At 35.8% G+C, this 26,917-nt stretch overlaps 2 protein-coding genes across 2 annotated transcripts; one reads left to right on the top strand and one right to left on the bottom strand.

The window, feature by feature from the left end:
• The first annotated feature begins 1,305 nt into the window (after window positions 1-1,305).
• LOC129270284 (EKC/KEOPS complex subunit Tp53rkb-like) lies at window positions 1,306-8,733 on the top strand. Its single transcript, XM_054907683.2, has 3 exons — window positions 1,306-1,508; window positions 3,116-3,400; window positions 4,250-8,733. Exons 2-3 carry the CDS (start codon window positions 3,160-3,162, stop codon window positions 4,732-4,734), a joined length of 726 nt encoding a protein of 241 aa, XP_054763658.2. The 5' UTR covers window positions 1,306-1,508; window positions 3,116-3,159; the 3' UTR covers window positions 4,735-8,733.
• On the bottom strand, window positions 8,090-22,841 carry LOC129276969 (dehydrogenase/reductase SDR family member 4-like). The gene is made up of 9 exons (XM_064095255.1): window positions 22,579-22,841; window positions 19,883-20,060; window positions 19,382-19,459; window positions 18,723-18,746; window positions 18,161-18,231; window positions 16,449-16,500; window positions 15,368-15,502; window positions 12,394-12,449; window positions 8,090-10,365 (listed from the first exon to the last, which is right to left on the bottom strand). The coding sequence occupies exons 1-9, from the start codon at window positions 22,710-22,712 to the stop codon at window positions 10,251-10,253; spliced, it is 843 nt and encodes a 280-aa protein (XP_063951325.1). The 5' UTR covers window positions 22,713-22,841; the 3' UTR covers window positions 8,090-10,250.
• Window positions 22,842-26,917: the final 4,076 nt, after the last annotated feature.

The following is a 26,917-nucleotide window of genomic DNA, read 5'->3' on the forward strand; positions in this document are numbered from 1 at the left end:
GAATTTGAAAAGACTTTCATTAGAATTTCTTTTGTTTCTGTTGTTACGCTTCTTCTGCTTAATACACTCCTTGTTCTGACAGGAATTACTTGAAACTTATGATGATTGTGCTCTCTCGCGTCGTCCGTGTATGTAAATGTACATAAATAAATGTTTCTGAAAGGATATTGCATGAAAAATGTAATTTCTGGTATTTTGAGTCAATATAAGCGTAATACGTAATTTAATTGATCAGACATGAAAACCACATTCCGAAGCGATCGTTTTGCGCGTAGATTTCATACTCATAGGTTCTCATAAATTATGAGTATAGTCATTCGTAGTGAATTCTATGTTTAATTCTCAAGAAATTTATTTTTGAATGCTCTTAGAAACGCAACTTTTATACTCCATTTTTACACAAAGTCCTTATTTTTTAGTTACCATGGGGGGGGGGGGGGTCCCACACCCTCTCGATTGCTTCGCCTTCGGTATCTCACGCTGTCAAAAGTATTGTGCCCCCTTCGGGATTTTGCCCCCCCAAAACTGAAAGTGTTCCGGCGCGCCTGAATGATGACGTGTTTGATATGATTGAATTCATGAAAAGTGTGCTGTGCGTCATATACGATCCACCGCCACCGGCTCGCTCAAGCAATATTTCAATGATTGATGACGCCAACTAAAGTCAAATTGGGTTTAATTCACAACTTTAATTCAAATACAAAAAGAATGCTTCCATTTTTTTTTAACTGTCCGGACTGACGGACATCCAAACACGCTGAGCGTCCCCATCCCCCATCCAGGCCCCGGCCCCCATCAATCGTTCTCCCCCGGACTTACCGGCGAGCACGAAGGATCCGACACTGGAAATGAATCCCGAGAGGAAAGAGTTGAACGGGAAAGTTCCAACAAGTGCACAGTAGACAAATTGCACAACCCCAGTCAACAGAATGTACGTCAGGTATGCATCAATTATTTTCAACTTAAGTGGTGTTCTCGTCGTGTATTCATCATAAAATTTGTTTATCACGGTGAACAGATTTACAGACATTTTGTATTCTTTTTTGGTTTATGCAGTGAGAAATTGATGGCCGTGCTACGTGTCGTTGTCGTGATCGCGTCAAAAACTGTATGATGGGAAGGGTCAGGAATAGTTTAATTAACAAATATTTCAATATTATTAATGACTATTTTACTTTATTGATAGTCGAAATAAAATTATTTTATCATTTTTATTAATAAATTAAATCTTTAAAAATTATTTTTAATTATCGTTAAATCAATAGTAGTATTTAAAAAATTATAGTATCGAAAGAGCCTACAAATGGCGTCTGCTATTGTCATATTTGACCTCGTGTGCTCATGTAGCGTAAATCTCACCTGCGACTGGTACGGTCTCCGACGTGCCTGCGCTGCCTGCATTTACCCGCACGAGGTCGATCGAGAACGGGCTGGAGACTCCAATCAGCCGACAGTAGTAAACTTAAGCTGATGTCTGTCATTTAACTTCAAGATCAAGATTAATACAGGTAAATTTAAGCCAAGAATTTGAGATTTCTTTTTAAAATAAGGGGCAATTGTTGTGGTAACGTTACGATTTAAAAAAATGTGTGCCAAATAGCCGGGGCAAGTTCAACTAGTTGCTCAGCTGGCGCTGGCCTAGATGCCAAGAAAATTGCTGAGAAATGATTAAAATAAGCACGGAATTTCATCAAATGTCTAGTAAGTATTTTTCGAAGCAATAATATACACTGTCCCACATTAGACAGCTGGCAGCCGTCTGTTTCGAGGAAGTTTTTAAAAAACATTTTAAAATTTATTATAATTATTTAAATTTCTCCTCGTACACGGACGGCTCGCGATCGTGCAGCCGTCATTAGGGGGTTAACAATGCAAAGTCCCCGACGGGGCTCATTTTTTGTGTCTTTATTTCATAAAAATATATAAAAAGAACTGGACCAAAATAAAAATTATTATTCCATTTTGGCCTGAACCAAAACGGGGAAAATACAAACTTAAAAGGACAAACAAAAATGACTTTCTTCGGCTGTCGTGCAACTCCCCTTCGTTGGTTTATCCGAACTTAATACATAAACATATATTGCCATTGAGTCCGGCCCTGAACAGATCCCCGGGGGGGGGGGGGGGGTCACTTCCATTGATGAGTGGATACCATGCGCGACCATGGGGTCTCGAAAAGCACCCTAAACACGTATTTTCCGAATTCTGAAAATGCACCCCTTAATAATAGTAGGTATTGGCGTCTGAAACCCTACCCTTAACAAGTATTAGAAGAAAAAAAACGAAACTCTTGACAAGTATTCCCTGAAATGAACCCCTAAACAAGTACAGTGATGGGTCCGTCAGTCGTCGGTTTTACCTTTACACACCATTTGGTTTAGTACGGCCCCATGCACCTTCTACACCTCGCGCAAATCTGACTCTAAACACGTAGTGCTGGGGCAAAAAGGACATCCTTAATAAAACATTTTAATTTTGTTTTATCATTCCCGCAAATATGACCCTAAACACGTAGCTTTCCTAGCGAAATAGATACCCTTTTTTTCATTATTTTTGTGTTTTTGACACCCTTATCACGTTCCGTACGTAACATGCCCTATCTTGAAAAAGACATCCTTTTTACGTGTTTTTTTGGTCGCGCATGGTATCCACTCGTCAATGTAAGTGGCCCCCCCCCCGGTACAGATCGAGTTAGAACTTCGGTCTCTGTAATTGGTGAGTGGAGCCAACGGAGTTCAGCAGAACAACCAATATAACAGAGATCGAAGCTTTTGGTCTAGTCCCACATGTGCTTTTCTGTGTTGGTGATGATCAGAATTATTGATTTTGAGCTAAGATTTCATGATTTTTCAAAGATAAGTTTACATTAATGTACCAGATGCAGATCGTTGATTTTTTTTTTTAATAATAATTTTAATGTTTTTATACACAGTTCTGGAAAAAAAATTGAGGGGCTCAAGGCTGGCTGTGAGACCAACAACTCTGTTATTTGTATATATCTAGTCCTTTATCTACAGTAGACATGTAATAGTTGCATGATCCCTAAAGCGTGTGTATGTTCAGTCACAAGAGATGAATGATATTTGTCTTTCTTTCATTCATCTCATACATAAAGGTGCGTATTTCCCTTCAAAGTATCACTGGGGTAGTTCCTTAAAAATGGAATTGGCTGTGACATCTAGCAAATCAACTCTGGAAGAAGACCAACCAGCCAGCTCCAAGCTTAGTCTCTTGAAGCAGGGAGCGGAAGCTAGGATTTACAAGAGTACCTTCATGGGTCGTAGCTCCATTGTGAAGCAGAGATTCAAGAAAGCCTACAGACACCCAAAGCTGGATGCTAAACTATCACACAAACGAACTGGTCAGGAGGTCAGGACTATTGTCAAATGTAGGAAGGCTGGTGAGTGGGAGAATGTTCTTATCAGGCCAATTAGCTTATTCGGAACAATTGCATGATTGTGTGAAATATAGCATATAACTTTGTGCCACCCAACCTACAGTCACAATTTCTAATTTTCAAACCTCATAGAATAAATCTTTATCAAATATCAAGTTTACAAAAAATTTTATCTATTTGAAAGATTTTCATTTCATCATCAGATATAGAGAAGGGATAATTTGATTTGGAACAATGGCATGATTATGTAAAATAGCATACATGTAGGCCTAATCTTGCAATCCAACCTCCAGTCACAATTTCTCATTTTCAGCCATCATTGTTTAAATCTCTACATTTATTAACTCTCATTTTCAGCCATCATTGTTTAAATCTCTACATTTATTAACTAAATGAAGATTTAGATGATGTACATGACCATCAACTAGCTCTGTGGTCTTCCCTTTGGTATTTTTATTATGCAGTTGGATCTGCTCCAGTATTTATTGCAGGTGGAGAGAAGAAAGTTAAGCTTGAACAAGAATTGCACACATATGATTTTTGCACATACACAAATATGATTAAGGCAGATCAATAAGAGATTAGTCAGAAATAAGACATGTTTAAGATCTATTTTGGAGACAGGACAAACCAGGGATTGAATCTTTGAACCAACTTTAAATATTGTCAAACATAATTTTAAGTGTACTGCAAAAAGTTGCGTCAAAAAAGTTATCTATCGTAAATATGAATTTTATTTCATTATGTTACACCCCAGATAAGACAGGGAAGGGATATATTTAGAGTACAGACATAGCCTTGTGTTTTTCATTGATATCTAGTTTTGTGCCTACTTCTCTTTCAAATTCACAGGAATTACTACACCTGTGGTATACTTTTTCGACAATGAGACTCATTCTATTCACATGGAATACGTAGAGGACTCCCTCACAGTCCGTGAGTACATCCAGCAGATTCAGAGCTCCGGAGCATCTATCGACGATGAAAGACTGGTATCACTAGCGTCTAAGATTGGAGCAACCCTAGCATCTATGCATAGTGTGGATGTCATCCATGGTGATCTAACAACCTCAAATATGCTTCTACGTCAGCCGTATGAGGAATCGCATCTGATCATGATCGATTTTGGACTCAGCCAGATATCACATCTGTGGGAGGACAAAGGGGTGGATCTGTACGTGTTGGAGAGGGCTTTTCTAAGCTCACACCCAAACACTGAGGAGCTGTTTAAGAGAGTCCTTGATGTCTATACAGAGAACTACAAGAAGTCTGGAGATGTGATGAAGAAGTTGGAGGAAGTAAGGCAACGCGGCAGGAAGAGGGTGATGGTCGGGTAGCAGCTATAATCAACCGCAGTTTATCATGTTGTACATATATATTTCATTTTGTTAACATGAGAGAAGTCTCGAGAACGTCCGATCATAATTGTTTGTGACTCGTCAACCCCAAACCAACAATAAGTAGCCCAAATTTAATTTTGAGATTTTTATTTGAACTTGAAAAAAAAATCCTAAGTTTTAAAGTGAGATAGATATTCCTTTTCAAAGTATACCAACAATAATATGCAGAAGTACTTGATTGAATGTAGAAGAAATTCTGTGACACTGACTTTAAAGATTGAGAAAACAAGATTTGAAGTTTGGGGTTCACTCTATCATGAGATGTGCACACTGCACAATCTTTGTGAAACATGTGAGCAATCCAGAGAAAAAGTTGTGTCAAAGAATCTTGTGTGTCTCGTCTTCTATTTATCTTTACAATTTTGACAGTGAAGAAGCATATTTCTTCAGATAAGCTAATATTCACATTTTTACCTTATGAAGAGATTTTGGCTATTTACAGAGAACCTTTCCAGGTGACTTATTGTTGATTTGGGGGTGGTGGATTGCTAATAGTGGTGACACAAAGTTTTCCCCCACAATAATCACTAATGGCTCCTTTATCAGAAAACAAGGGATAAGGATGGGGATAGAACTTTTATGAAATAATGATTAGATGTAGGTTAATAAGTTGAGAGTAAGTTTGTTGAATGAATAAACATACTTTTAATGAATAAATATGCTTCTGATTGAATGACTATCACAGCCAAGGGTAAACCACAATAACTAAACCTTTCGAAATAAATTGAAATCTAAAATGGCAATGAATAGATTTTCCGTACACTGCCTAAGAGCACCCAGCTGGCAAACCACTTGAGTGGCTAAATGTGTCACATAGAAACCAAGCCCAAATTCATAACGGTATTGGTGGAACCTTTTTCACCAAATCTTACAAGATTTTAAGAAACTAGTGACTGCTCAGCTTGAACAGCTATGTATGACTGGAAGGATTGCAAATATTGAATTTAAAGGGATGGTCAGGGCTGAAAATATTTATATCTAAATGAATAGAATAAAATTCACAGAGCAAAATGCTGAAAATTTCACCAAAATTGGATAACAAATAACGAAGTTATTTAATTTTAAAGTTTATCAATATTTTATGAAAACACTTATATGCACATCATCATGAATATTCATTAGGTGGGCTGATGTCACATCTCCACTTTCCTTTTTCTTATGTTATTACATGAAATCATAAATGTTTCATTTTTTCATACATGTGTAAATGATGTCTCCATTATGATCAAATAAGTTGCGGCAATAAATAATTAATGCACTTAATCAGTTTTCAATCCAACTGTTTTTGTTATGTAATAAAATACAAAAGAACAAGTGGGGATATGACATCATCAGCCCACCTAATGAATATTCATAAAGACATGCCTGAACTGTTTCACCGGAATAATGCAAATCTTTAAAATTCAATAACTTTGTTATTTGTTATCTGATTTCGATCAAATTTTCAGGCTTTTGCTCTTTGAATTTTACTCTATTTATTGAGATAGATATATCTCCAGCCTGGACCATCCCTTTAAATGAATTAGTGATTTTTAATTCAAATAGAGTTACTGCCTGCCTTTATTTCCATTGGAGCAACTACCTTCATTTCCATTGAACTACAACCAAACACTTCACAGATGGAATCATCATGGTATAGGCGATTCGTTAGTGAACCAATGCCATCAATCATGTATTTAAAAAAAAAAAAGTGATTTGAGCAAAATTTGACATCTTTATGTTTAAGAGCAGTCATTCTCAATTACATTTTGGAGGTGCTCCACATTTCTTGTTGAGAATCTGTACTGCTCCACTAGTGCTAATGAGCGAAATATTGCTGAGGGCCAGCTAGGGCCCCTGGTGGGCTCGAGGGGGCGGAGCCCCTTGAAGCTTCGGAATATGAGGCTTTTTAAATGGCCAAGAGGGGATCTAATTAATATCAATACAAGAAACACAAATGCAAACAAACTACACGATTTAGTATTTTTCAAATGATAAGTGACTTTTCACAACATACCATTGATACCGCTAGTTCACGAGGGCATGCACATATCACAGCAGGCAATACCTTGCAACATTTCCCTTTCACAACCTTGGATTTTAAATAATCGGCTTTGGAAACAAAGTTTCTGATTTTCAATATGACTAAAACTCCTTCTGTGAAAATTTTTTCGTGATGCCGAATTAATATGCAAATTAAGAACTTTATTTTATATCTGTATATAATTTATGTCACCACATTTTCCGATATGATGTGTTTTGCCAGGAGTCCAAGTTGTTGATTAAAAGCATGGCTTGTCAAGTATAAGAATGTTAAATTATGTATTTATTGTCATCATTTCAAATGCTGCATCTGAGCAATTCCATCAATTTTCAATGCATAATCTGGAAATGTGAAATTACTAGCCGTAGAAAATAGTTGAAAACGTGATAGATATCCAACCGACGAACGGGGCTATCAGATCACTTGTGATCATAGAGATAATTTGTATAGGCCTACCTATATCATGATGCACATACCGACTATTGACAGTCGCACATGAGTCCATAAACCAAGCATATAAAAACCATAACGTTAGAATAAATAAAAATAAAATCAATGAAGTTTAAAGTATAACTTACTTGTTTTTTCCCTTTGTGTAAAATTATCATCAATCATCAATTTATATACATATTTTCCCAATTTTTTCATACCGGCTCCCACGCGCCACTCCGCAAGGCTCGTTGCGCCACAAGTGGTGCGCGCGCCGCTGTTTGAGAATCCCTGTTTTAGAGGTTTTTTTACATTTGTGGTGAAAGTTTGATGAATTGTAAGAAAATATTGCAATTGATATGATGGAAACTTTAAAAAGTATTTGGTAGTATGTTTCACTACAACAGCTTTTAAAGTAATTATAACTTGAAACCCTTGTGCAATATAAGAGTGCATTTTTTCTATGTGTAGTTATCAAAGACAAGACTTTCTAATGAAGATGTCTAATTGCAGAAATATCTAGGTTGAATTTGCAAATCAGAAATTAATTGATTTCAGTAGTACTCACACAATATCACTGATTCCATGCATTCAAATTGCCTGTATGTTGTACTTTATCTTAAACCCTTTGGTGATTTCTTTCTGTGTACATCATAAAGTGTGATGTAAGTTTAAGGTGAATGTGAAATTTGGAAATAATCAAAACATGTTGAATGCATTTTGGGCCATTTATTCTCCACTAGAAATGTTTTTAATGTGGATTGGCTAAAGGCTGGTATACCACTGATCATATATACATACTGGACACCTCAAATGATCACATGAATAATACAATTCGGGTATTTTAACATAGATTTACATTATATTTATGATCATGATTCATTAATTTACAGACAATGAAATACAAGATGCATACATGTATACAATTACATATTGGCTCTCGAACTTAAAATATAATATGACATGACAAAATTCTTTATATTTCGTAGTCACAAAGTCTATAATATATTTGGTCCATGTAAAATACAATTTTTTAAAGTAAATGCATTAAATATTTAATTCAATTCTATATTATTACAATGTTCTTTGAATCAAAAGTTCTGAGAACTATACAAAAAATAGCAGCATTGCATGTCATTGAAAATATATTATTTCAGGTATAATTCAGGCATAACCAGTTTTTGTCGGCTTTGTTGGTAATGCGTCCATCTCACAACCGGAAGGACAGGAAAGACGTTAAAAATGGTGAAAAACGCTTGCTGCTGCTACCCCGTTTGGCGTTCAACAGTTTAAGGGATAGGGCAACATTGATCAGGCACTGCTCAGTGGCTGCTGGGCCCCAAGATCAATTTATTCAGATTTCTATTTTGAACAATTTGGAGTTTCTGCTTCTTTTTTTTTATATGGGTTGTCTTAGCTTCAATGGTGTGACAAAAGTGTCCTCATGATAAAATATAACCTCCACTCTAACAAGAAAACTCAAATTAATTGGTTACTTTTCTTTATTCACGTATCATTTAAGTTATCTTTGTATGTAATTCAATTTACAACACAATATTCAACATAAAATGCCTCCCTGGCACAGTCAACATAAAACCAAGTTAGAGTTGTCTCATTACATCATATAATCTATCTCAGAGGAAGGAGTTTCACGAATCTGTTTGTACATTACACATGACTTTCACACGACTGGTGACTAATCTTAAGTGGGTACCAAATCAGATTCACAATCATTTGAATTCCCATCAGCTCAGCTATTTGAAACACAATCTCTGTAGATAAAAACTCTTGTTCTTCAAATCAGATGGGCACCCGCTTTCATGGGGAGTGGATTGTTATTTGCTGACCCCAGACTCTTGTGAAAAGCATTGGAAATACCTGTAACAGAGACATCTTTGGGGGTAAGCAAACTTGGTACCAACAAGAAATTCTACAGCCAAGCTTGCTCAGCTTCGTGCAACTATCCGACCAGGAAGTTATTTAATGAGTTAACCATAAGGCATTTTCCAGTGGCATTACATACTGTCTACTATTCATGCATCTTGTTCTACTCAGGGTGATCAATATCCAAATGGTGTTGAATTCTCCATGAAAACAGGTGATAATCTCCCTTTAAGAAGCATCTGAATACAAAGTATATCGTTTGTCAGAATTTAATTATAATTTTGTTGTTTTAGTTTTGTGGGAGTATTGAATACTCCAACAAACTAAAACAACAAAATTTAGATATTTCAATTCTGGTGCACTGCATCATCACCAACAACCTCCCTACCTGTGCATTATTTGTACAATCAAGGAGTCTTGAGAGATGGAGAACCAGCCAACACCTTCCCTCAATAGCCACTTTGATGCCGCAGGGATAAAATATGTCGGGCATAAGTTTCATTGGATTTTTGTAGAAAATTGTAGACAGAAGATTGCTACCTAACTAACAGACTTATTGGCCAGATAAAATAGGAAATATGCTTTCGTAATGATAATTACTTTTCGCTGCCTCTGGTCGGGTATATTGCTAACTTTTATGGGGGAAAGCAAAAACTAATGTTACAATATTTATTGAATTATGATTTTAACTTGACTGGCTGGAACCGTGACAAATAACATCACAAATAGATACATGTATATTCCCTCAAACTAAATTTTTTTTTTTGTAATGTGGAAGTGTGGAAATTTGTAAATGATGAATTGAAAATTTAAGTACAGAATAAGCATTTGAGATATATCTTGTCATGTGTTTAATGATATCCACATTTTGTGATCAAATAGAATTGGAGATATACCCAATTATGTATTATCAACCACAACCCCTTTTCAGTTTCCCCATAAAACTGGCGGCATTACCTGTCATCACCAAAGGCTACAGTGCAGCTGTGTATTCTTTTGTACTTCTTTAGATATTGGAAGCTACATGAAATAATTTGCATTTTGTTGTCTCCTTGGTACAATATACAATACAGTATTATTGTATAGACTAAAGAGTGAAATTGGATTATGGATACAATCAAAGTTTTGAAGGAGATCCTCCAGCTACCAGCATGTTTTCACCAGTGATGTAGCTAGCATCGTCAGAAGCTAAGAAAGATACTATCCCCGCAATCTCATCAGGAGTACCGGCTCTGTAACAAATGATCAATGAATATATTATAGAATCAAATAAGTAAATAAAAGAGTAATAATGATAACATAATAAGAAAAATAAGAAATGATTATAATAACTTCACATGCATATATAGCCCTAGGACCTACTATATCAGACGTACGCATTACCCTGGCTTTAGCAGAGCAGCTGTCAGTATGTGCACTGCTTTTCAAGGAATATATTCCTGCCAGGTCCCTATTGACCTCGCCTGGGTAGTGGGAGTAGTAATGTTTTTCATGGTGTACTGTATGTATTGACTTCAAAGCCCTGGTCACAATGTAGACATGTTGGTTGGTTGAATGATTGATTGTTGAGTGATGAATGATTGTTGAGTGAATGACTGATTGATTGATTGGTTGGTTGATTGGTTGGTTGATCGATTGATTGATTGTTGAGTGAATGATTGATCTGTTGATTGATTGATTGTTGAGTGATGAATGATAGACTGATTAATCAAATGACTAATTTGATATTACTAATTTTTTTTACTGACCGAGTGACGGGCATTTGGTATTCATGCAGAAGACAATTCAATCAAATCAATGAAAGAAATGTATGTAATTACTCAGGAGTAGGAATTACAAGTACAATCAAACCTGTCTATGAAGGCCATCCAAAGGAAACAGAAAAAGTGGTCACTTGAGACAGGTGGTATTTATAGACGGGTTCTACAACATTTGCTCCTGCAACATTTGCTCCGGTCTTAATATCTCAGAGGGGATAGGGGTAGAGTTAGGAATGTAATAGAGTTTTTGGTTCAGAATAATGTAAACATAATGATTAGGGTTTATTTAATTTTGGATGTTAGATTTTATGTTTGGTTTAACATGCAGATTTTCCAACGGAGCAATTGTCGCCAGAGCAAAAGTCACGGAACCGGTTCTACATTCCTTTCAAATGGGAGACAATTCATGTGGCAACTAAAACAGATTTTCACTGCAGACAGGTGGCTGCTAAGACAGATTTGACTGTATTTTCTAATATGGTATTCAAGCCATTATACACATATAATCAGTCCATGACCTTTGTTCATCCATTAAGCTTAAGTAACAACAGTGGTCTGTTTCCAAGACTAACAATCCCTTTTATACAAGTTGGACCTTGGAATTGACATAACTTGGTGAATGCAAACATTGACTTGGCTACTACGTTCCCTTTACCCAAATTCTTAATAAAGGAATGGTTTGTCAAGTAATGATTAAGGTCACTCGTGATTATACAGAAAATCTAGATTTAAAAAAAAAGATTTTAATATTTCAACACTTCATTTCATTTCCAACAAAGTAAAACAGATAATACATTCTTACAGTAATGAAAATCTTCAGAAGCTAATGCAATTTCCATAACATTCATTAGCATATACAAAGGGACACACAGGAAAGGGGAAAGAATATTTACACAGAAATCTGAATAAAAAAAATACCAATGAAGGAAAAAATCATCAAATAAAAATGTTTAAGAAAAATCATCTTTAGCTATTTTGATGGCGAAAACAGTTTATGTTATGTAATGCACTTTGTACCTTTCCAAGAAAAAGACGCAACAGAAATATTATTATTATAATAGTCACCCTTTTGGTGCAACACGTATGTTCTTTATCTGATATCAAAGCTATATCACTTGTATTTTGGCTTACTATAAAGTTACTAAAGTAAAGTGATAAGTAGAGATGAACTTAAGAAATAAAACTGTTTAAGCTAGGTGAAATACTTCAGATACTACAGAGTTTTGAACTGAAAGTGTTTCTTCAACATTGTTTTGTCTGACAAATTGTCAGATCTGACAACTCGCCATGATTTTGATCGGCTGAGAAGCACAGCTCCTACAGAAACTGTCAGATGTTTTATCCAACAGGTACCATAGCGACAATACTTTTTAGCCAATCACAATCAAGGAAAGTTGTACTTGTCAGACAACATATATTGATAGAACACTCCCCTGGTGTACAGAGATGAATAAAAAACAAAATAAACCCCAAATCTTTTAATGATAAAAGGCAAATTACCGTTTCATAGGAATCTGACTCAAGGCTAATTTAGTACTCTCCTCTGTTGCAAATAGCTGTACGAAAAAAAAATGAACCAGAAATCATTACTTAACAATAACGATGGTACTTACATAATTCTCTTCCTTTGAAATATATAATACATGGCCATTAGATCTCCTCATGTGCAGACAAATTTCTTTGATGGATATTCAAAGTTTCAATAACAAAGTATTTCCTTCATTCTTCATTTTATGCTACACTTCTATTTTAATGTACAGTATGCTTATTGAACAAGTGGAACGCCTCTGGCAGTCTCGCCTGCATTACGCGATTTAATATAGCAGCAGTGCTAACTTTGAAAACTACTATAAAATAATCATTCACAAAAACACCATTCATATAATGACATAATACCACGTTCATTGACCATAAATGACATTTGAACGGTGACTTAAGACTTGTCAACTACACCCATGTCCACATTTCATTCACTCTATCCATAAACTTTCAAAGTTATGATGGCACTTCAACAATTACCCCAACATGGCCTAAGTTTATTGACCTTAACTGACCTTTGACTTGGTTTTGTGACCTGAAACTCACAGGGGATGTTCAGTGATGCTTTATTACTCTTATATCCCAAGTTTTATGAACTAGATCCATAAACTTTCAGAGTTAGGATGGTAATTCAACAAATACCCCCAACACGGCCAAAGTTCATTGACCTTTAATGACCTTTGACCATGGTCATGTGACCTGAAACTCGTACAGGATGTTCAGTGATACTTGATTACTCTTATGTCCAAGTTTTATGAACTAGATCCATAAACTTTCAGAGTTAGGATGGTAATTTAACAAATACCCCCAACACGGCCAAAGTTCATTGACCTTCAATGACCATTGACCATGGTCATGTGATCTGAAACTCGCACAGGATATTCAGTGGTACTTGATTAACCTAATGTCCAAGTTTCATAAACTAGATCCATAAATTTTCAAAGTTATGATGGTAATTCAACAAATACCCCCAACTTGGCCAAAGTTCATTGACCCTAAATGACCTTTGACCTTGGTCATGTGACCTGAAACTCAAGCAGGATGTTCACTAATACTTGATTAACCTTATGTCCAAGTTTCATGGACTAGATCCATATATTTTCAAAGTTATGATAGTAATTCAACAAATACCCCCAACTTGACCAAAGTTCATTGACCCTAAATGACCTTTGACCTTGGTCACGTGACCTGAAACTCAAGCAGGATGTTTACTAATACTTGATTAACCTTATGCCCAAGTTTCATGAACTAGGTCCATATACTTTCTAAGTTATGATGTCATTTCAAAAACTTAACCTTCGGTTAAGATTTTGAAAATAATTTTCCCAACATGGTCTAAGTTCATTGACCCTAAATGACCTTTGACCTTGGTCATGTGACCTGAAACTCAGGCAGGATGTTCAGTAATACTTGATTAACCTTATGTCCAAGTTTCATGAACTAGGTCCATATACTTTCTAAGTTATGATGTCATTTCAAAAACTTAACCTTAGGTTAAGATTTGATGTTGACGCCGCCGCCGCCGCCGCCGTCGCCGTCGGAAAAGCGGCGCCTATAGTCTCGCTCTGCTATGCAGGCGAGACAAAAATGTTGACCCTTTTGAAATCAGCTCTGCTGAAAGGGCTTCTTAACACTCAGAAAGAAAAAACAAATGAATAAATTACACATTAAAAACACACATGTAGTTTATTTCCAAATATTCATTAGTTTAAAGACCGGAATGACAGTTTTCACATAAGTGTGCCATTATGAATCCACTAACAATCAGGAGCCCATAACACAAAACTTAGCAATGATTGCAGGACTTTTTTTCTACGATCGATTCCATTGACTACTTCTGAAGGTTTCCATGGCGAAGAAGAATAGTGTAGTAGGTTGCACGGAACACCATGTATCTTTCTTGGGCAAGTGTTGGTCCTGAAAAGGACTACCCAATCTCGACGTTTCAAGTGTGCTCTTGTCGTCCTCAGGAGATACATGGTGTACCGTGAAACCTACTACACTATTCTTCTTCGCCATGGAAACCTTCAGAAGTAGTCAATGGAATCGATCGTAGAAAAATGTTCTATAATCATTGCTAAGTTTTGTGTTATGGGCTCCTGATGTATTACATTCCTGCCATCAACACCCAGTCTTATGGTTCCCGGTCTTTTTGTTCAGCATCCCCTCAACTTTGGAACAACCTTCCTCAGAGCATAAAACAAGCAGACTCAACTGACAAATTCAAATCTATGTTAAAAACTCATCTTTTCGTTAAATAGATCGTCCTTAGCATATGCGGCTTCAACTGTCTACTTTCAACTGTTAACATGTATAATTTGATTTTAGCTGAAATTTCTTGTCTTCCTATGTATTTTCCTTAAGCGCTTAGAGACATTCTTTGTGATAAGCGCTATATAAATGATGTTAATTATTATTATTACATGTACAGAGGGTTATTTCCAATTCATCCAAATTGCCAACTCGTCTACTATCATTTGGTCTACCATCAGTTCGTCCACTATCCACATGGTCTAAATGTCAGTTCGTCTTCTCACCATTTTGTCTGATAACCAGTCGGTCCAACAGCCATTTAGTCCATATACCATTTGGTCTAATTGGACTAAGTGGACTAACTAAATTAATGAAAATGAAATGGATATTAGCCCAACTGATAATGAGATGAAATGGTCAATAGACGAAATGGTGATTAGACGAAGTGATGATTGGACCAAATGGTTGTTAGACGAAATGTTGATGTTATTAGACTAAATGAAAGTAGACCATGTGGTGAGTGGACGAATTGATGATAGACAGAATGATAGTAGTCGAGTTGGTAATTAGACTAATTGGCATTAGACCAATTGGAAATAAACCGATCAGAATACAGGCAGGTGACTGTAATTTTTTTCCCCCAAAGAATTCCACTTCAATCTCTCCAGATAATCATACTTACAGCAGCACTAAAGTTGGTTTTGATAAGACCTGGAGCAACACAGTTTACCCTGATGTTCATCTCTGTGAGCTGTGGAGTGAGTGCTTTTGTTAGACCCAAGAGGGCGGTCTTACTGACCGAGTATGGTCCTAGTAACTGAAAAAAAAGACAATATGATATATAAAGATCAAATCATCCATACCTCAAAATTATGTAGAACATTGTTTAACCCTGACAGGACTGTGGGGGGTGGGGCCCCCTTTGAAGCTTTCCATGATTTTTCCAGAACGCAAAAAGGCAGCGTCGCAATATTAATGTCTATTTTTTTTATGACTATGTATTTTCTTGAGATGTATGGGTATAGCATTGGGAAACCACACGATTTTTATGCATCAATATCATGCCAAAAATAGCTAATTTTCATACTTTTACCCAATGATCATTTGTACCAAGTGTAAACACAATTGATACAGAAATAAAGAAATGGGAGCAAGTTGAACAAAAACTGTTAACATTTTTGTAACAGACTAACAGGAAAAGTGGTCACTCATGCTGCTTTCAGTAACTCACTGGTCCGGATCAAGCCCAGGCTAAGTCGTAAAATTTTGAGTTTATGAATGGCGCAGGCTAAAATAGCCTGCATCTGCACCAGGCCTGGGCTTGTTTGGTGCTGCTTTTATCAGCACCAGTTCAGCGCCAGTCCCGCACTATGTGACAACCATTTAAGTTTATGAAGGATAGCAGCACCATGCCCCGGCCAAAATTCCCAACACGGATAAAGATATCAATACGGAGCTCTTCTGCTCTATATACTGTGTGTTCAGTTACCATGACAGTTATCCCTGATGTTTTTGAATGGGTTATCGTAAAGTAGAGCGGCTCTGCTATAGTTACTGAACGCCTGTGGTGCAGACTATTTTAGTGCGATCCTGGTGCAAATAAAACAAAATGAGTTACTGAAAATGGTAAAAGTCCCTGCAGAACTTTGTTCAGGCGAGACAAAAACCTGAAGAAAAAAAATGAAAAAAAAACAAAGAAATGCATCAGAAATTCTAGAGACAAAGACATACATAAGAAATATTTTGCTTTGTGAAAAACTTACCTCAAAGGGCATATATCCTGCTATTGATGATACTAAAACAACAGATCCTCCTCTGCAAAAAAAACAAAAAAACAAAGGTAGTCGAGACTATTAAGGATAATGAATTCCTTTTTAGGAAATTCCTTAACCCCGGGAAAATAGGTGGGGCTAATGGGAGGTCTTAGCCCTACGAATTTCCCCAGGGTTAAGCTCAGCACAATTTGGCTTCAGACTTAATTTACCAAAGTGTGCTAGCACTTTGGTTAGCAGGGTTCAAGTTCAAGTTTAATTTCAAGTTCAAGTTTTATTTAAACCAATCAAACAAGAGACATATTACACAGTTTAACAAAAAAAATGAGAATACATGATAGGTTTGGGACCTGATAGAAGCAGAGCTTGTAAATGGGGCCCCTTATATAGAACATTACAACAAGAATGTGATGAAAAATATATACAATGATAATCTAGATAGTAAATAAGAAAAAAGTCCACACACACACACACACACACATGGTTTATCAAGAATGAAGATTCAATTTATGATATTTTGTAATCTTTCAAATAAATATTTTCGACATGAATTTTCAAATAGGGGCAGTGTTGGACTGGATCTAAAGCTTTGTGGTAACTTATTCTATTCTTTGATACAAACTATTACAAACTATCACAAAAGAATTCAAAGCAGTATTTGTTCTTGCATGTGGTTGGTGGATAAGATTTTTCTGCCGTGTATTGTACAAATGGACATTTGAGTTAACAACAAATGCATCTTTAAAAAATGAAGTTTTGAAAGGATTGTGATTTGTACATAACTATCAATACTATATATTAGCTGGTTTATTGTGGTGCTAAGAGTATGTGTCACAATGGCGGATCAAGAAGGGGGAGGGCACATCCGCCCCCCCCCCCCTCTTTGACAGCCATAATCAAAATTTGAAATGTTTTTGCTTGTCAATTTTTTTTTGGGGGGAAAAGCATTTTTTCTTTTTGTTTTGCTTGACAACATTTCCTTTTTTTGGAAAATCCTGGATCCGCCCCTGATGTGTGAATATTTTTTTGCATCATTTCAGCTGATATAATTTTAAATAATTGTTATTTGTCCAAACCAAAGGATAACATGGTCCCCTTGTCCTGCATGGCTACAGTCATACCATTAAAACTGACTCAAAACCAACAGATGCTATGTCATAGGTAATAATGCAATATCTTTTGATGGTCTGGAGTCGGTTTAGCTAGTCTGACTGCAGCACTGCACTATGTATGACCAAATGTGAGTAGGTAATAACGCAATAGCTTTTGATGGTCTGGAGTTGGTTTAGCTAGTCTGACTGCAGCACTGCACTATGTATGACCAAATGTGAGTACTTAGTGGAGATGGTGGGAGAAACTAAGGTCTGCATTCTCAACTCAATTATAATCTAAACCATGGTCTGAGTATAGGTTTTAATTATGAAAGTGTCATATACTTTTTGCTTCTTGTGAGGATCTTTCCTATGATTTAATGGTGAAGAAAACAATTGAACTTATCATTTTAAGATAGTTTGTATATTTTGAGTGCCAAAAGTGATGACACTTTGATCATCTATTCTAGTTATAGAGATTTGCAACCTATTTGGCTACCAACAGTTAGAGCAATGAATTTCCAAACTCGGCTCAGTTGCATCTCATATCGTAATGAAGAATCAATATCTGTTGTCATGTATCCAATCAAGATCCAATTTAAATATACTCACCCTCTTGAGACCATGTGAGGAACACTTTCCTTTACCAAAAGAAATGCTGACTTCACATTGATTTCAAATATCTAGGAAGAGAATATAAAGTCTAGTCATCCATGAATATGGAGAGATTATAGTCAGAGTCTAAACTAAAATTGTCTTTGACTCTGTAAGTTTAGGATGATGTACCATATCTTTAATTTAATGCATCTACTGTGCACTGGCTACAAGCTGTGCCTTAATAGTTGCCACCTCCATTATATCATGAGCAATACAAATGCCATCTATATGAATGCTTTGGAAATAAATGTTGACTAGAATCTAATTTTCTTCAGGTCCAAGGACCCTCCTCACAGTATGTTCCTTTACATTTACCAGTCTCTGGCCTCATGTAGTCTAATTTGAACATTTTTGAACATCTCAAGAAATTTACAAGGCAACTTTACACATACACTGAAACTATTTTTTTTTCTTCATATTCTATGTTCACAAATCTAATGTGAATGAAATTCACAATAATGGGTACGTGATAAATTGTAATCTAAATATTTCGTGAAGATTTCAAAATAAAACCTACCTTGTCCCAGGATTTATCATCACACTAAAGAAAGAAAAGAATGGTCAAAACATGATTATTTTTATACAAGAAAAAATACAATGAGTAGAAAACACACACAAATACAAGTACTTACTTAAACCTTATAACAGTGGATGATATTTCCATAGTCTGGTCTACCACTATTTTTTGTGAAAACTCAATTGGATATCAGAAGCTCACTAAAGGAGCTGTGATTTCTTGAGAGTATAACTCAATCATCTTTATAATACAACTTCAAATGATACATCTTTTTCATAAATAATCTCTTTAAATGAAAAAATAGCAAATGCTATACAACATCTATGGAATAAAAAGGAAAATTAGTTTCAGAAAAAAAAGTAAGAATTCCTGCTTTGTATAAACATTTTTGGGCACTAAAAAGATCTCTTGAATTTAGATAGATTGCTCGTCTAGATGATTTTCCCACTTTTCTATAGACTTTAAGAAGCATCCCTGAATACATTGTCATGAATGAAACAAAACGAAAAGTAAACTTAAGCTCCATGAAAAATTCCTTAAATTAGATGTCATGATTGACAGAACAAAAGAAGTCAAAAAGAAAAAAAAAAGGCAACACATTTAATTTTCAACAAGAGATTTACTAAACAAACATAACAATGAGAAAATATTAAACTTACATCTAATATTTTGCCAAAGAAGGGATTTGCTGCAGCATTTGATACCAAGATATCTAATCCACCATTTTCCTTGACAGCCTGAAAAAAAAAGTTTACAAGATAAAAAAAAAAATTGTTATTTGATTATCTGGATTTGATGATTACCCAATAGCCAATACAGTAACACTATCATGATATGATTTTTCTTCCTACAACTTACCTTACGATGCTTGAACTAGAGCCTATGATGAAATATAATGTATCGTTATTTACCGGTATAGTTTGTTGAAGTATGTATATAAGATTAGGATAAAATTTGACAATGAATCAAATAATCTGTGAAAATCGGCTTTGACTGCGACAAATCTGATAAACACGATGATGGGTTACATTGATCCAAGGCCTAAAAAGGTAAAGCTTCATTTGTGCTAGTCTTGTGTGAAGACCCACTTGTTGATCACGGTTTATATCAGCGTCTGTGTTAATACCAAGCATTGATCATGAACTGATTAATCATCTCACCATCTCTATAAGTTTGGCCCTATCAGACTCTTTGCCTACATGGCACACCAGACCTGAAACGCTGAGATTGGCCTCTTTTAAGCTCTTCAATGCCTTGTCTACATTGGCCTGCTTCCGACTGCTGATAACAACATGTGCACCTTCTTCACCTAGTCTCTTGGCGATGGCATAGCCAATTCTGCATGGGGGAGAGAAATAAGGAACGCAGTTAAAGACTCTTCAGTTTGGGTAAATCCCTCCCAGGACCAAAATCCAGTTGAAACCAATTAGAGCAAAACCAATTGAAACCAGTTGGCCAACTGGTTTCAATAGGGAAATTGGAACAACTGGTTCCAATTGAAACCAGTTGCCAATTGGTTCCAGTTAGAAACCAATTGGGCAACTGGAACCAGTTGCCAATTGGTTTCAATTGGTTCCAGTTGAAACCAATTAGGCAACTGCATCTCGGTTGGTACCAGTTGTTCCAATTTCCCTATTAAAACCAGTTGAATCCAATTGGAGGCAACTGGTTTCAATTGGTTCCAGTTGAAACCAATTGGAGGCAACTGGTTCCAGTTGAAACCAATTGGAGGCAACTGGTTCCAGTTGAAACCAATTGGTTTCAACTGGATCCAATTGGGACTTCCAGTTGGAATGAACCTAATTAGCTACAAATTAATTAGCATTCGTACTAACTATTGCTCATGCCAACACAGAAGCATTATTATATGTCTATAAATACCAATGTAAAGGGCATTGATGAAATGTAGACTCTCATATATATATATAAATTTACATGAAGGAGCTTCGAATATATGTATTTGTATTTGATGTAATTTGGTAACAGTTAGTGGTGTACTAATTATCTTTTAATCTGTTTTAATTATAATCTATAATATTTATGAACATGGTTTTCACTGGTAAGTATTCGAAACATTTATCTTAAAAAAGTGTGGCACTTGAGAATGAAAAGAAATGGATAGATACATTGTAAATAATGATGAATCACATAAAACATTAATCTGTACACATTGCCAGATAATATGCAAATCAACTGGTTTTCAATTGGATCCAGTTGGATAACTGGAAAATTTCCAACTGGAAACCAATTGGAAGTCATTTCCAGTTACCCAACTGGATCCAGTTAGGATTTCCAGTTACCCAACTGGTTCCAGTTAGGATTTCCAGTTACCCAACTGGTTGAAGTCATTTCCAGTTACCCAACTTTCCAGTTAGAAGTCATTTCCATTTACCCAACTGGTTCCAGTTAGGATTTTCAGTTACCCAACTGGTTCCAGTTAGAAGTCATTTCCAGTTGGAAGGAATGTCCAGTTACCCAACTGGTTCCAGTTAGGATTTCCAGTTACCCAACTGGTTCCAGTTAGAAGTCATTTCCAGTTGGAAGAAATGTCCAGTTACCCAACTGGTTCCAGTTAGGATTTCCAGTTACCCAACTGGTTCCAGTTAGAAGTCATTTCCAGTTGGAAGAAATGTCCAGTTACCCAACTGGTTCCAGTTAGGATTTCCAGTTACCCAACTGGTTCCAGTTAGAAGTCATTTCCAGTTGGAAGAAATGTCCAGTTACCCAACTGGTTCCAGTTAGGATTTCCAGTTACCCAACTGGTTCCAGTTAGTATTTCCAGTTGCCCAACTGGTTCCAGTTAGGATTTCCAGTTACCCAACTGGTTTCAATTGGTTTCAACTGGAAATTGTTAAATTCCAGTTAAAACCAATTGAAACCAGTTGAAACCAATTGAAACCAATTGAAACCAGTTAGAAATCCAACTGGTTTCAATTGGATTTTGGTCCTGGGAAAAAGTCAATTCTAATTCATATGAATGTGTGTGCCATAAAACGGTTTTGATGTGATGGATGTGTTTATTAGAAGAAAATACAAATTTCATAATAAAATTATTTTAATTTGGTGCCCGATCAAAATAAAGTATCTGTCTATTTTTTTCTTGATGAATAAAACCCCTTCTGAAGCATGGAATGAGCTAAAAAAAAAAAAAAAAAAAAGTAGGCCTAATCTACTTTTTTTATAATAATTTTTTTATAATAATTATAACATCCAATTAATAAATTTGTAATATAAGTGCTGAAAGAATGAGAATAATATTTCAGCATCGTTCAATATTCCAACAATACAGACGTGTAATGGCCAAGAATGTTTATTTTATAATTCAAAACATTTTTTGTACAGTTAGAATTTGAACTTGGCATCTATGCCATATTGCACTGTTTATTTCCAATTCGTCTAATGCCAATTCGTCAAATTGCCAACTCGTCTACTATCATTTGGTCTATACCACTACCATACCAGGCATCAGTTCATCCACTCACCACATGGCCTACTTTCATTTAGTCTAATGCCATTCCGTCTAAACATCGGGCAAGTCTCTTCCGTCTTTTCACAATATTTTTCTCATTTTTTTGATGAATTCTTGTTTAAAAATAACGAGAGCGTAGAAATCTCGGGGGCGAAAGTTTCAGGTTTTTTTTAATAGGAAGGACTCGACTCCCTGGCTTCATTGAGAGTAAGCCTACGTTAGTAAATGATTTTTACTCTCAAGAAGCCGCCTGGCTAATCCTACTGCCTGCAGCTGCCACACGTATTGCACGAGATGAATGCGATCTCCTTTACATTCGGCTTTGACATTCATTTTCATGTAATGTAAACAAACTTTTGTGTACATAATCATTAAATACGAGCTCACCCTTCCGTGGAAGCTGTAACTACTGCAACTTTTCCTTCCAAACGCCTCGAACCTGTAGCAGCAGCACTTGCCATCCTGAAATGGAAATGGTTGATTGGTCTAGCTAAAGACAATAATCTTGTCAAGGGAAACATTCTGTATCAACTTAATTGCAGCGTAGATCAGATTAACGAATGTACCGTACTCGATATGATATCTTTCGAGTTCGTTTCGAGTTCGAGCTCCAATCCAGGCTCCAGCGGCACGATGAGCCACATAGTCTTAAAGCAAAGACCCTTTTTCGTAAATTGGATGACTCGACAATTTATCATTATTATTATTTATTCGGCATTTCAAAATACATAAATTATAGTACAATACAAATTACATAACAATAGGATATACGTGACATTTTTACAAAGAACCTGGAATAGAGATGAAGGGGCTGCCTGGGTTTGGAAAAGGTTAACTATTCCATGACCCACAAGTCTTCTAAATTCCCACACGTACCCCTTTACCTCCATCCAGTCAGTATAAGAAAATAAAATGAAACATATGAATTAAAAGTATACAACTGAAACTGGCAACAATTAATTTGGGGAAACAAAATGTAACATTTAGATCTTATTACTTACTTTAATGCAACGATGCTTGTATTATAGGACTTGATCAACTTGATCATCCTCCAACTGAAGCGTTGGACCAGGGGCACACCCCGCGGCCCTCACATTTTCATGTATCCCCTCCCAAATGTTTCTTTTTCATGAAAATGTCCCTATTTGTTTAACAATGTGACTTTTATCTTAAACTAAGGGAGGGAGATGAGTCGACACTGATAAAACCTATATGATAACCGAATATTTTCACAAGTAATCAAATCATTATCGTATATGCCTACTGTAGGAAGATGAAATGAATATCATATCATATTCAGGCGCGTATCCCAAACCCGGGGGGCGACCTAATTTTGGGATGATGTGCATATAAGTGTTTTCACAAAATATTGATAAACTTTAGAATTAAATAACTTCGTTATTTGTTATCCGAATTTGGTGAAATTTTCAGCATTTTGCTCTGTGAATTTTACTCTATTTATAGATATAAATATTTTTAGCCCGGATCATACCTTTAAGAGAGACTTTAAGAACGACTGGTGAACCTTCACACCCTAAATAATCCCAATGAACATTTAATGGTCATATCATTTCCCACTAGAAATGATCACCAGTCGAATGTCGCTCTTATAACTAACGATCAGCTTTATACCCCCCCCCTGAAAGCATAAAAGCTAGAGCACTTTGGGGTTTCAATTAAGTTTAACTTCTCATCAGAATAGGTCCGACTAAAAATTAATTATGTAAGCGGGAGCTGACATTTCTTTACCACTGAGGGGCGGATCCAGGGGGATGGGGGATATTTTCATCTGTATATGTTTCCCAATCGGATATTCTAAGCACTTTTTGTAGCCGTGAACATGATCATTAGGCCTATATGTAGTACGAGCGCGAAACACGAGCTGAAAAATTTGATATTCTGTCCTCAAATTTGGAAAGTCTATATTTTGGTAATCAATTAGAACAGGATGCATGGGTATCTCAACATTTTATGCAAGCGCAAAGCGAGAGCTGATTTAAATTTTTTTTAATTCCGACCCAAATTAAACTGAATGCTCTATTATGAGCACTTTTTGTGTGAACAGTGTATTATTGATGCGCGCGAGAAGCGCGAGCAGAAAGTTTTTTGATATTCTGACCTAAAATTTGGACAGTCGAGTAAGCATTTTATCATGAACAGGTGAGTATCTCACAAAACATTTAATGCGAGCGCGAGCTAAAAAAATTTTGACCTAAGTTGGACATTTTAAGTACTCGAACCGTGAAGCATCGTTGGTGCATGTGAGCGCGAAGAGCGAGATAAAAATTTATGATATTCTGACCTAAAATTTTGACTTTCTAAGCACTTTTGGTAACCATTAACAGCAAATTTTCGATCAGGCCAGATCACGTACGTATACTAAAAATTTCGCAGTAAAAATAGTTTCATATACGCATATCTTGCTCAGCCTCACAAACATTGCCACTTAGGACAAAATACATGAAATTTCAAAAATTTTAGCTCGTGCTTCGCGCTCGCAATAATATCTATATAGGGCTTATGGGATTATATACATATTTTATATGAATATAGCTAAGAAGTGTCTGTTATGGCTATACCCCTTCAAAAAAAAAAATCAACTTTGAGCGGCCGATCGGGGAAAATATGGGTAATTTTTTTTCGCCCCCCCCCCCCTATTGGCGAAAGCTGGATCCGCCCCTGCGGATTGACAAATAAAATCACAAGATATATAAAGTATCCTTGTGTTGTGCACATTTAATTTCATAATGTCATAGGCCCTAATCATTTCATTAGAAAAAAAACCCCATTTATTTTGTTTGAAATATAAGCTCAAATTGGTAATGCAATTTATGTTAAGACCTACAATTTTGATGATGAAAAAAGATCAAAGCTGTTCTTGTTTAATTTCTTCATCATCATCATCATCTACTGTAATCTTCAAAGGGCTCTGCAGCCTATATCTCGAAGATAAGCCTATCTATATATTCAGCTCAATATATTTGGTTTCATTTCATTTCGTTTATTTCCATTTTCAACAATTACAGTTTGTTTTGTACATTTTGACATACAAATAACAAAACATATTTCAAGTATCCCTGTACAAAAATTACATTCAATATAATTACATATCAGGTTGGAAATGGAGGAGGCTGCTAAAAAGCGGAGCTTGCATGTAGAGTGCAGCTTCCTAATTAATAATATTCTTGTAGTTACATAGCATATACAAATCAAAATAACAACTTGAGCATTAACCAGTTAAATTAAAAATAAATAGGGGGAAATTAGAATAGAAAAGGAAATAAGAAAACGAGAGATTAAAGGTCTCCAGAATCCAGCTCCAGTAGGCCCTATTCACAAACGAACCTCGCTGATCAACAGGAGATGGAAAACTGTACGTCACACGATAATCATGTTTGATTAAAAAAATACAAGAGTTTGAGTGATGAAGAGTTAATTCAATTGTTATCTTGGATAAATTTTTTGAACTTATATAAGAAAGAATTTAGGCTTGGTGATTCTTTGATGTTATTATTAATAGTTCCCCAGAGTCTAGGGCCTTCAAAAGTAAAATTTATTTTGCAAGGATGGTCCGGGGTAGTGGTAAATGGAATTCATCTGATTGACATTTTAAAGTTTCGCTTAATTTTTCAAAACACTTATATGCGCATCCTGGTCGGCATGCAAATGAGGGAACCGATGACATCATCCACTCACTATTTTTTTGTATTTTATTATATGAAATATGAAATATTTTGATTTTCTCGTCATTTGAAACAAAGTCTTATTCCTCCCTGAACACATGTAATTCCATTATTTTAACATTTTGTGGTTCAAGCAAGGGGATCCTAATTGTCGAATTCGTAAAAAATTGAAATATTGTATTGTTCAAACAATAAAAAGCAAAAGAATTAGTGAGTGAGTGACATCATCGACTCTCTCATTTGCATATAATCACTGAGTTAGTGAGCATAGAACTGTTTTGTGAAAAATAAGCGAAACTTTAAAATGTCATAACTTTCTTATTTTACATCCGATTTTGATGAAGTTTTCAGCGTTATTCATGTTTGATTTTTCTCTATTTATTCAAATCAACCTTTTTCTGAGGTGGACTTGACCTTTAACTGATACATGAATTGACCTAAGTTATATTGGTAGTGTTTTTATTTTTAGAATGTTATTGTTGAAAAAAAAAGTACAAGTGATCTGTGTGGGATCTCCAGGACAAGTTGAAAATAACACGCAACGCCTTCCTTTGTAAAAGCAATATTCTATCCATAGCTAGGTTGAGTGTGTATTTCCCCAAACAATTGCTCCATATTACTAGATATGGTAAAATTAATGTTGAATAAAGCATTTTTAGGGAGGAAGTTGGAAGAAAAAAATTTAGATTAGACTTTGGTTAGAGTACGTGGACTTGACTTTCAAACTCTTTTGACAATTTTGAGTTCTTTGTGATTTGTTTTTTTTCTTCCGCAGATATACTATAATATCACTGAACTGTATGTGGTCCCACAGAATGTCATTAGAGTTCAGTAACTAATGCCCTTCTGGGTTTATTCTAAGCATGAAAAAAAATTTCTCATATGATGTCCTCTAGCTGCTCCGTACGTTTATCGGAACATTGTATTCCCCCTTCTGCGGAATGTCTCTTCGCAACAGTCTGGCGTAGAGATGGGGGGGGGGGGGGGGGGGCTAGCTAGGGGGACTATATGGACCCCACACTTTTTTTTAATGATTGATAGAA

The sequence above is a fragment of the Lytechinus pictus genome, chromosome 2 (assembly GCF_037042905.1).
Source record: "Lytechinus pictus isolate F3 Inbred chromosome 2, Lp3.0, whole genome shotgun sequence".
Lineage (NCBI taxonomy): Eukaryota > Metazoa > Echinodermata > Echinoidea > Temnopleuroida > Toxopneustidae > Lytechinus > Lytechinus pictus.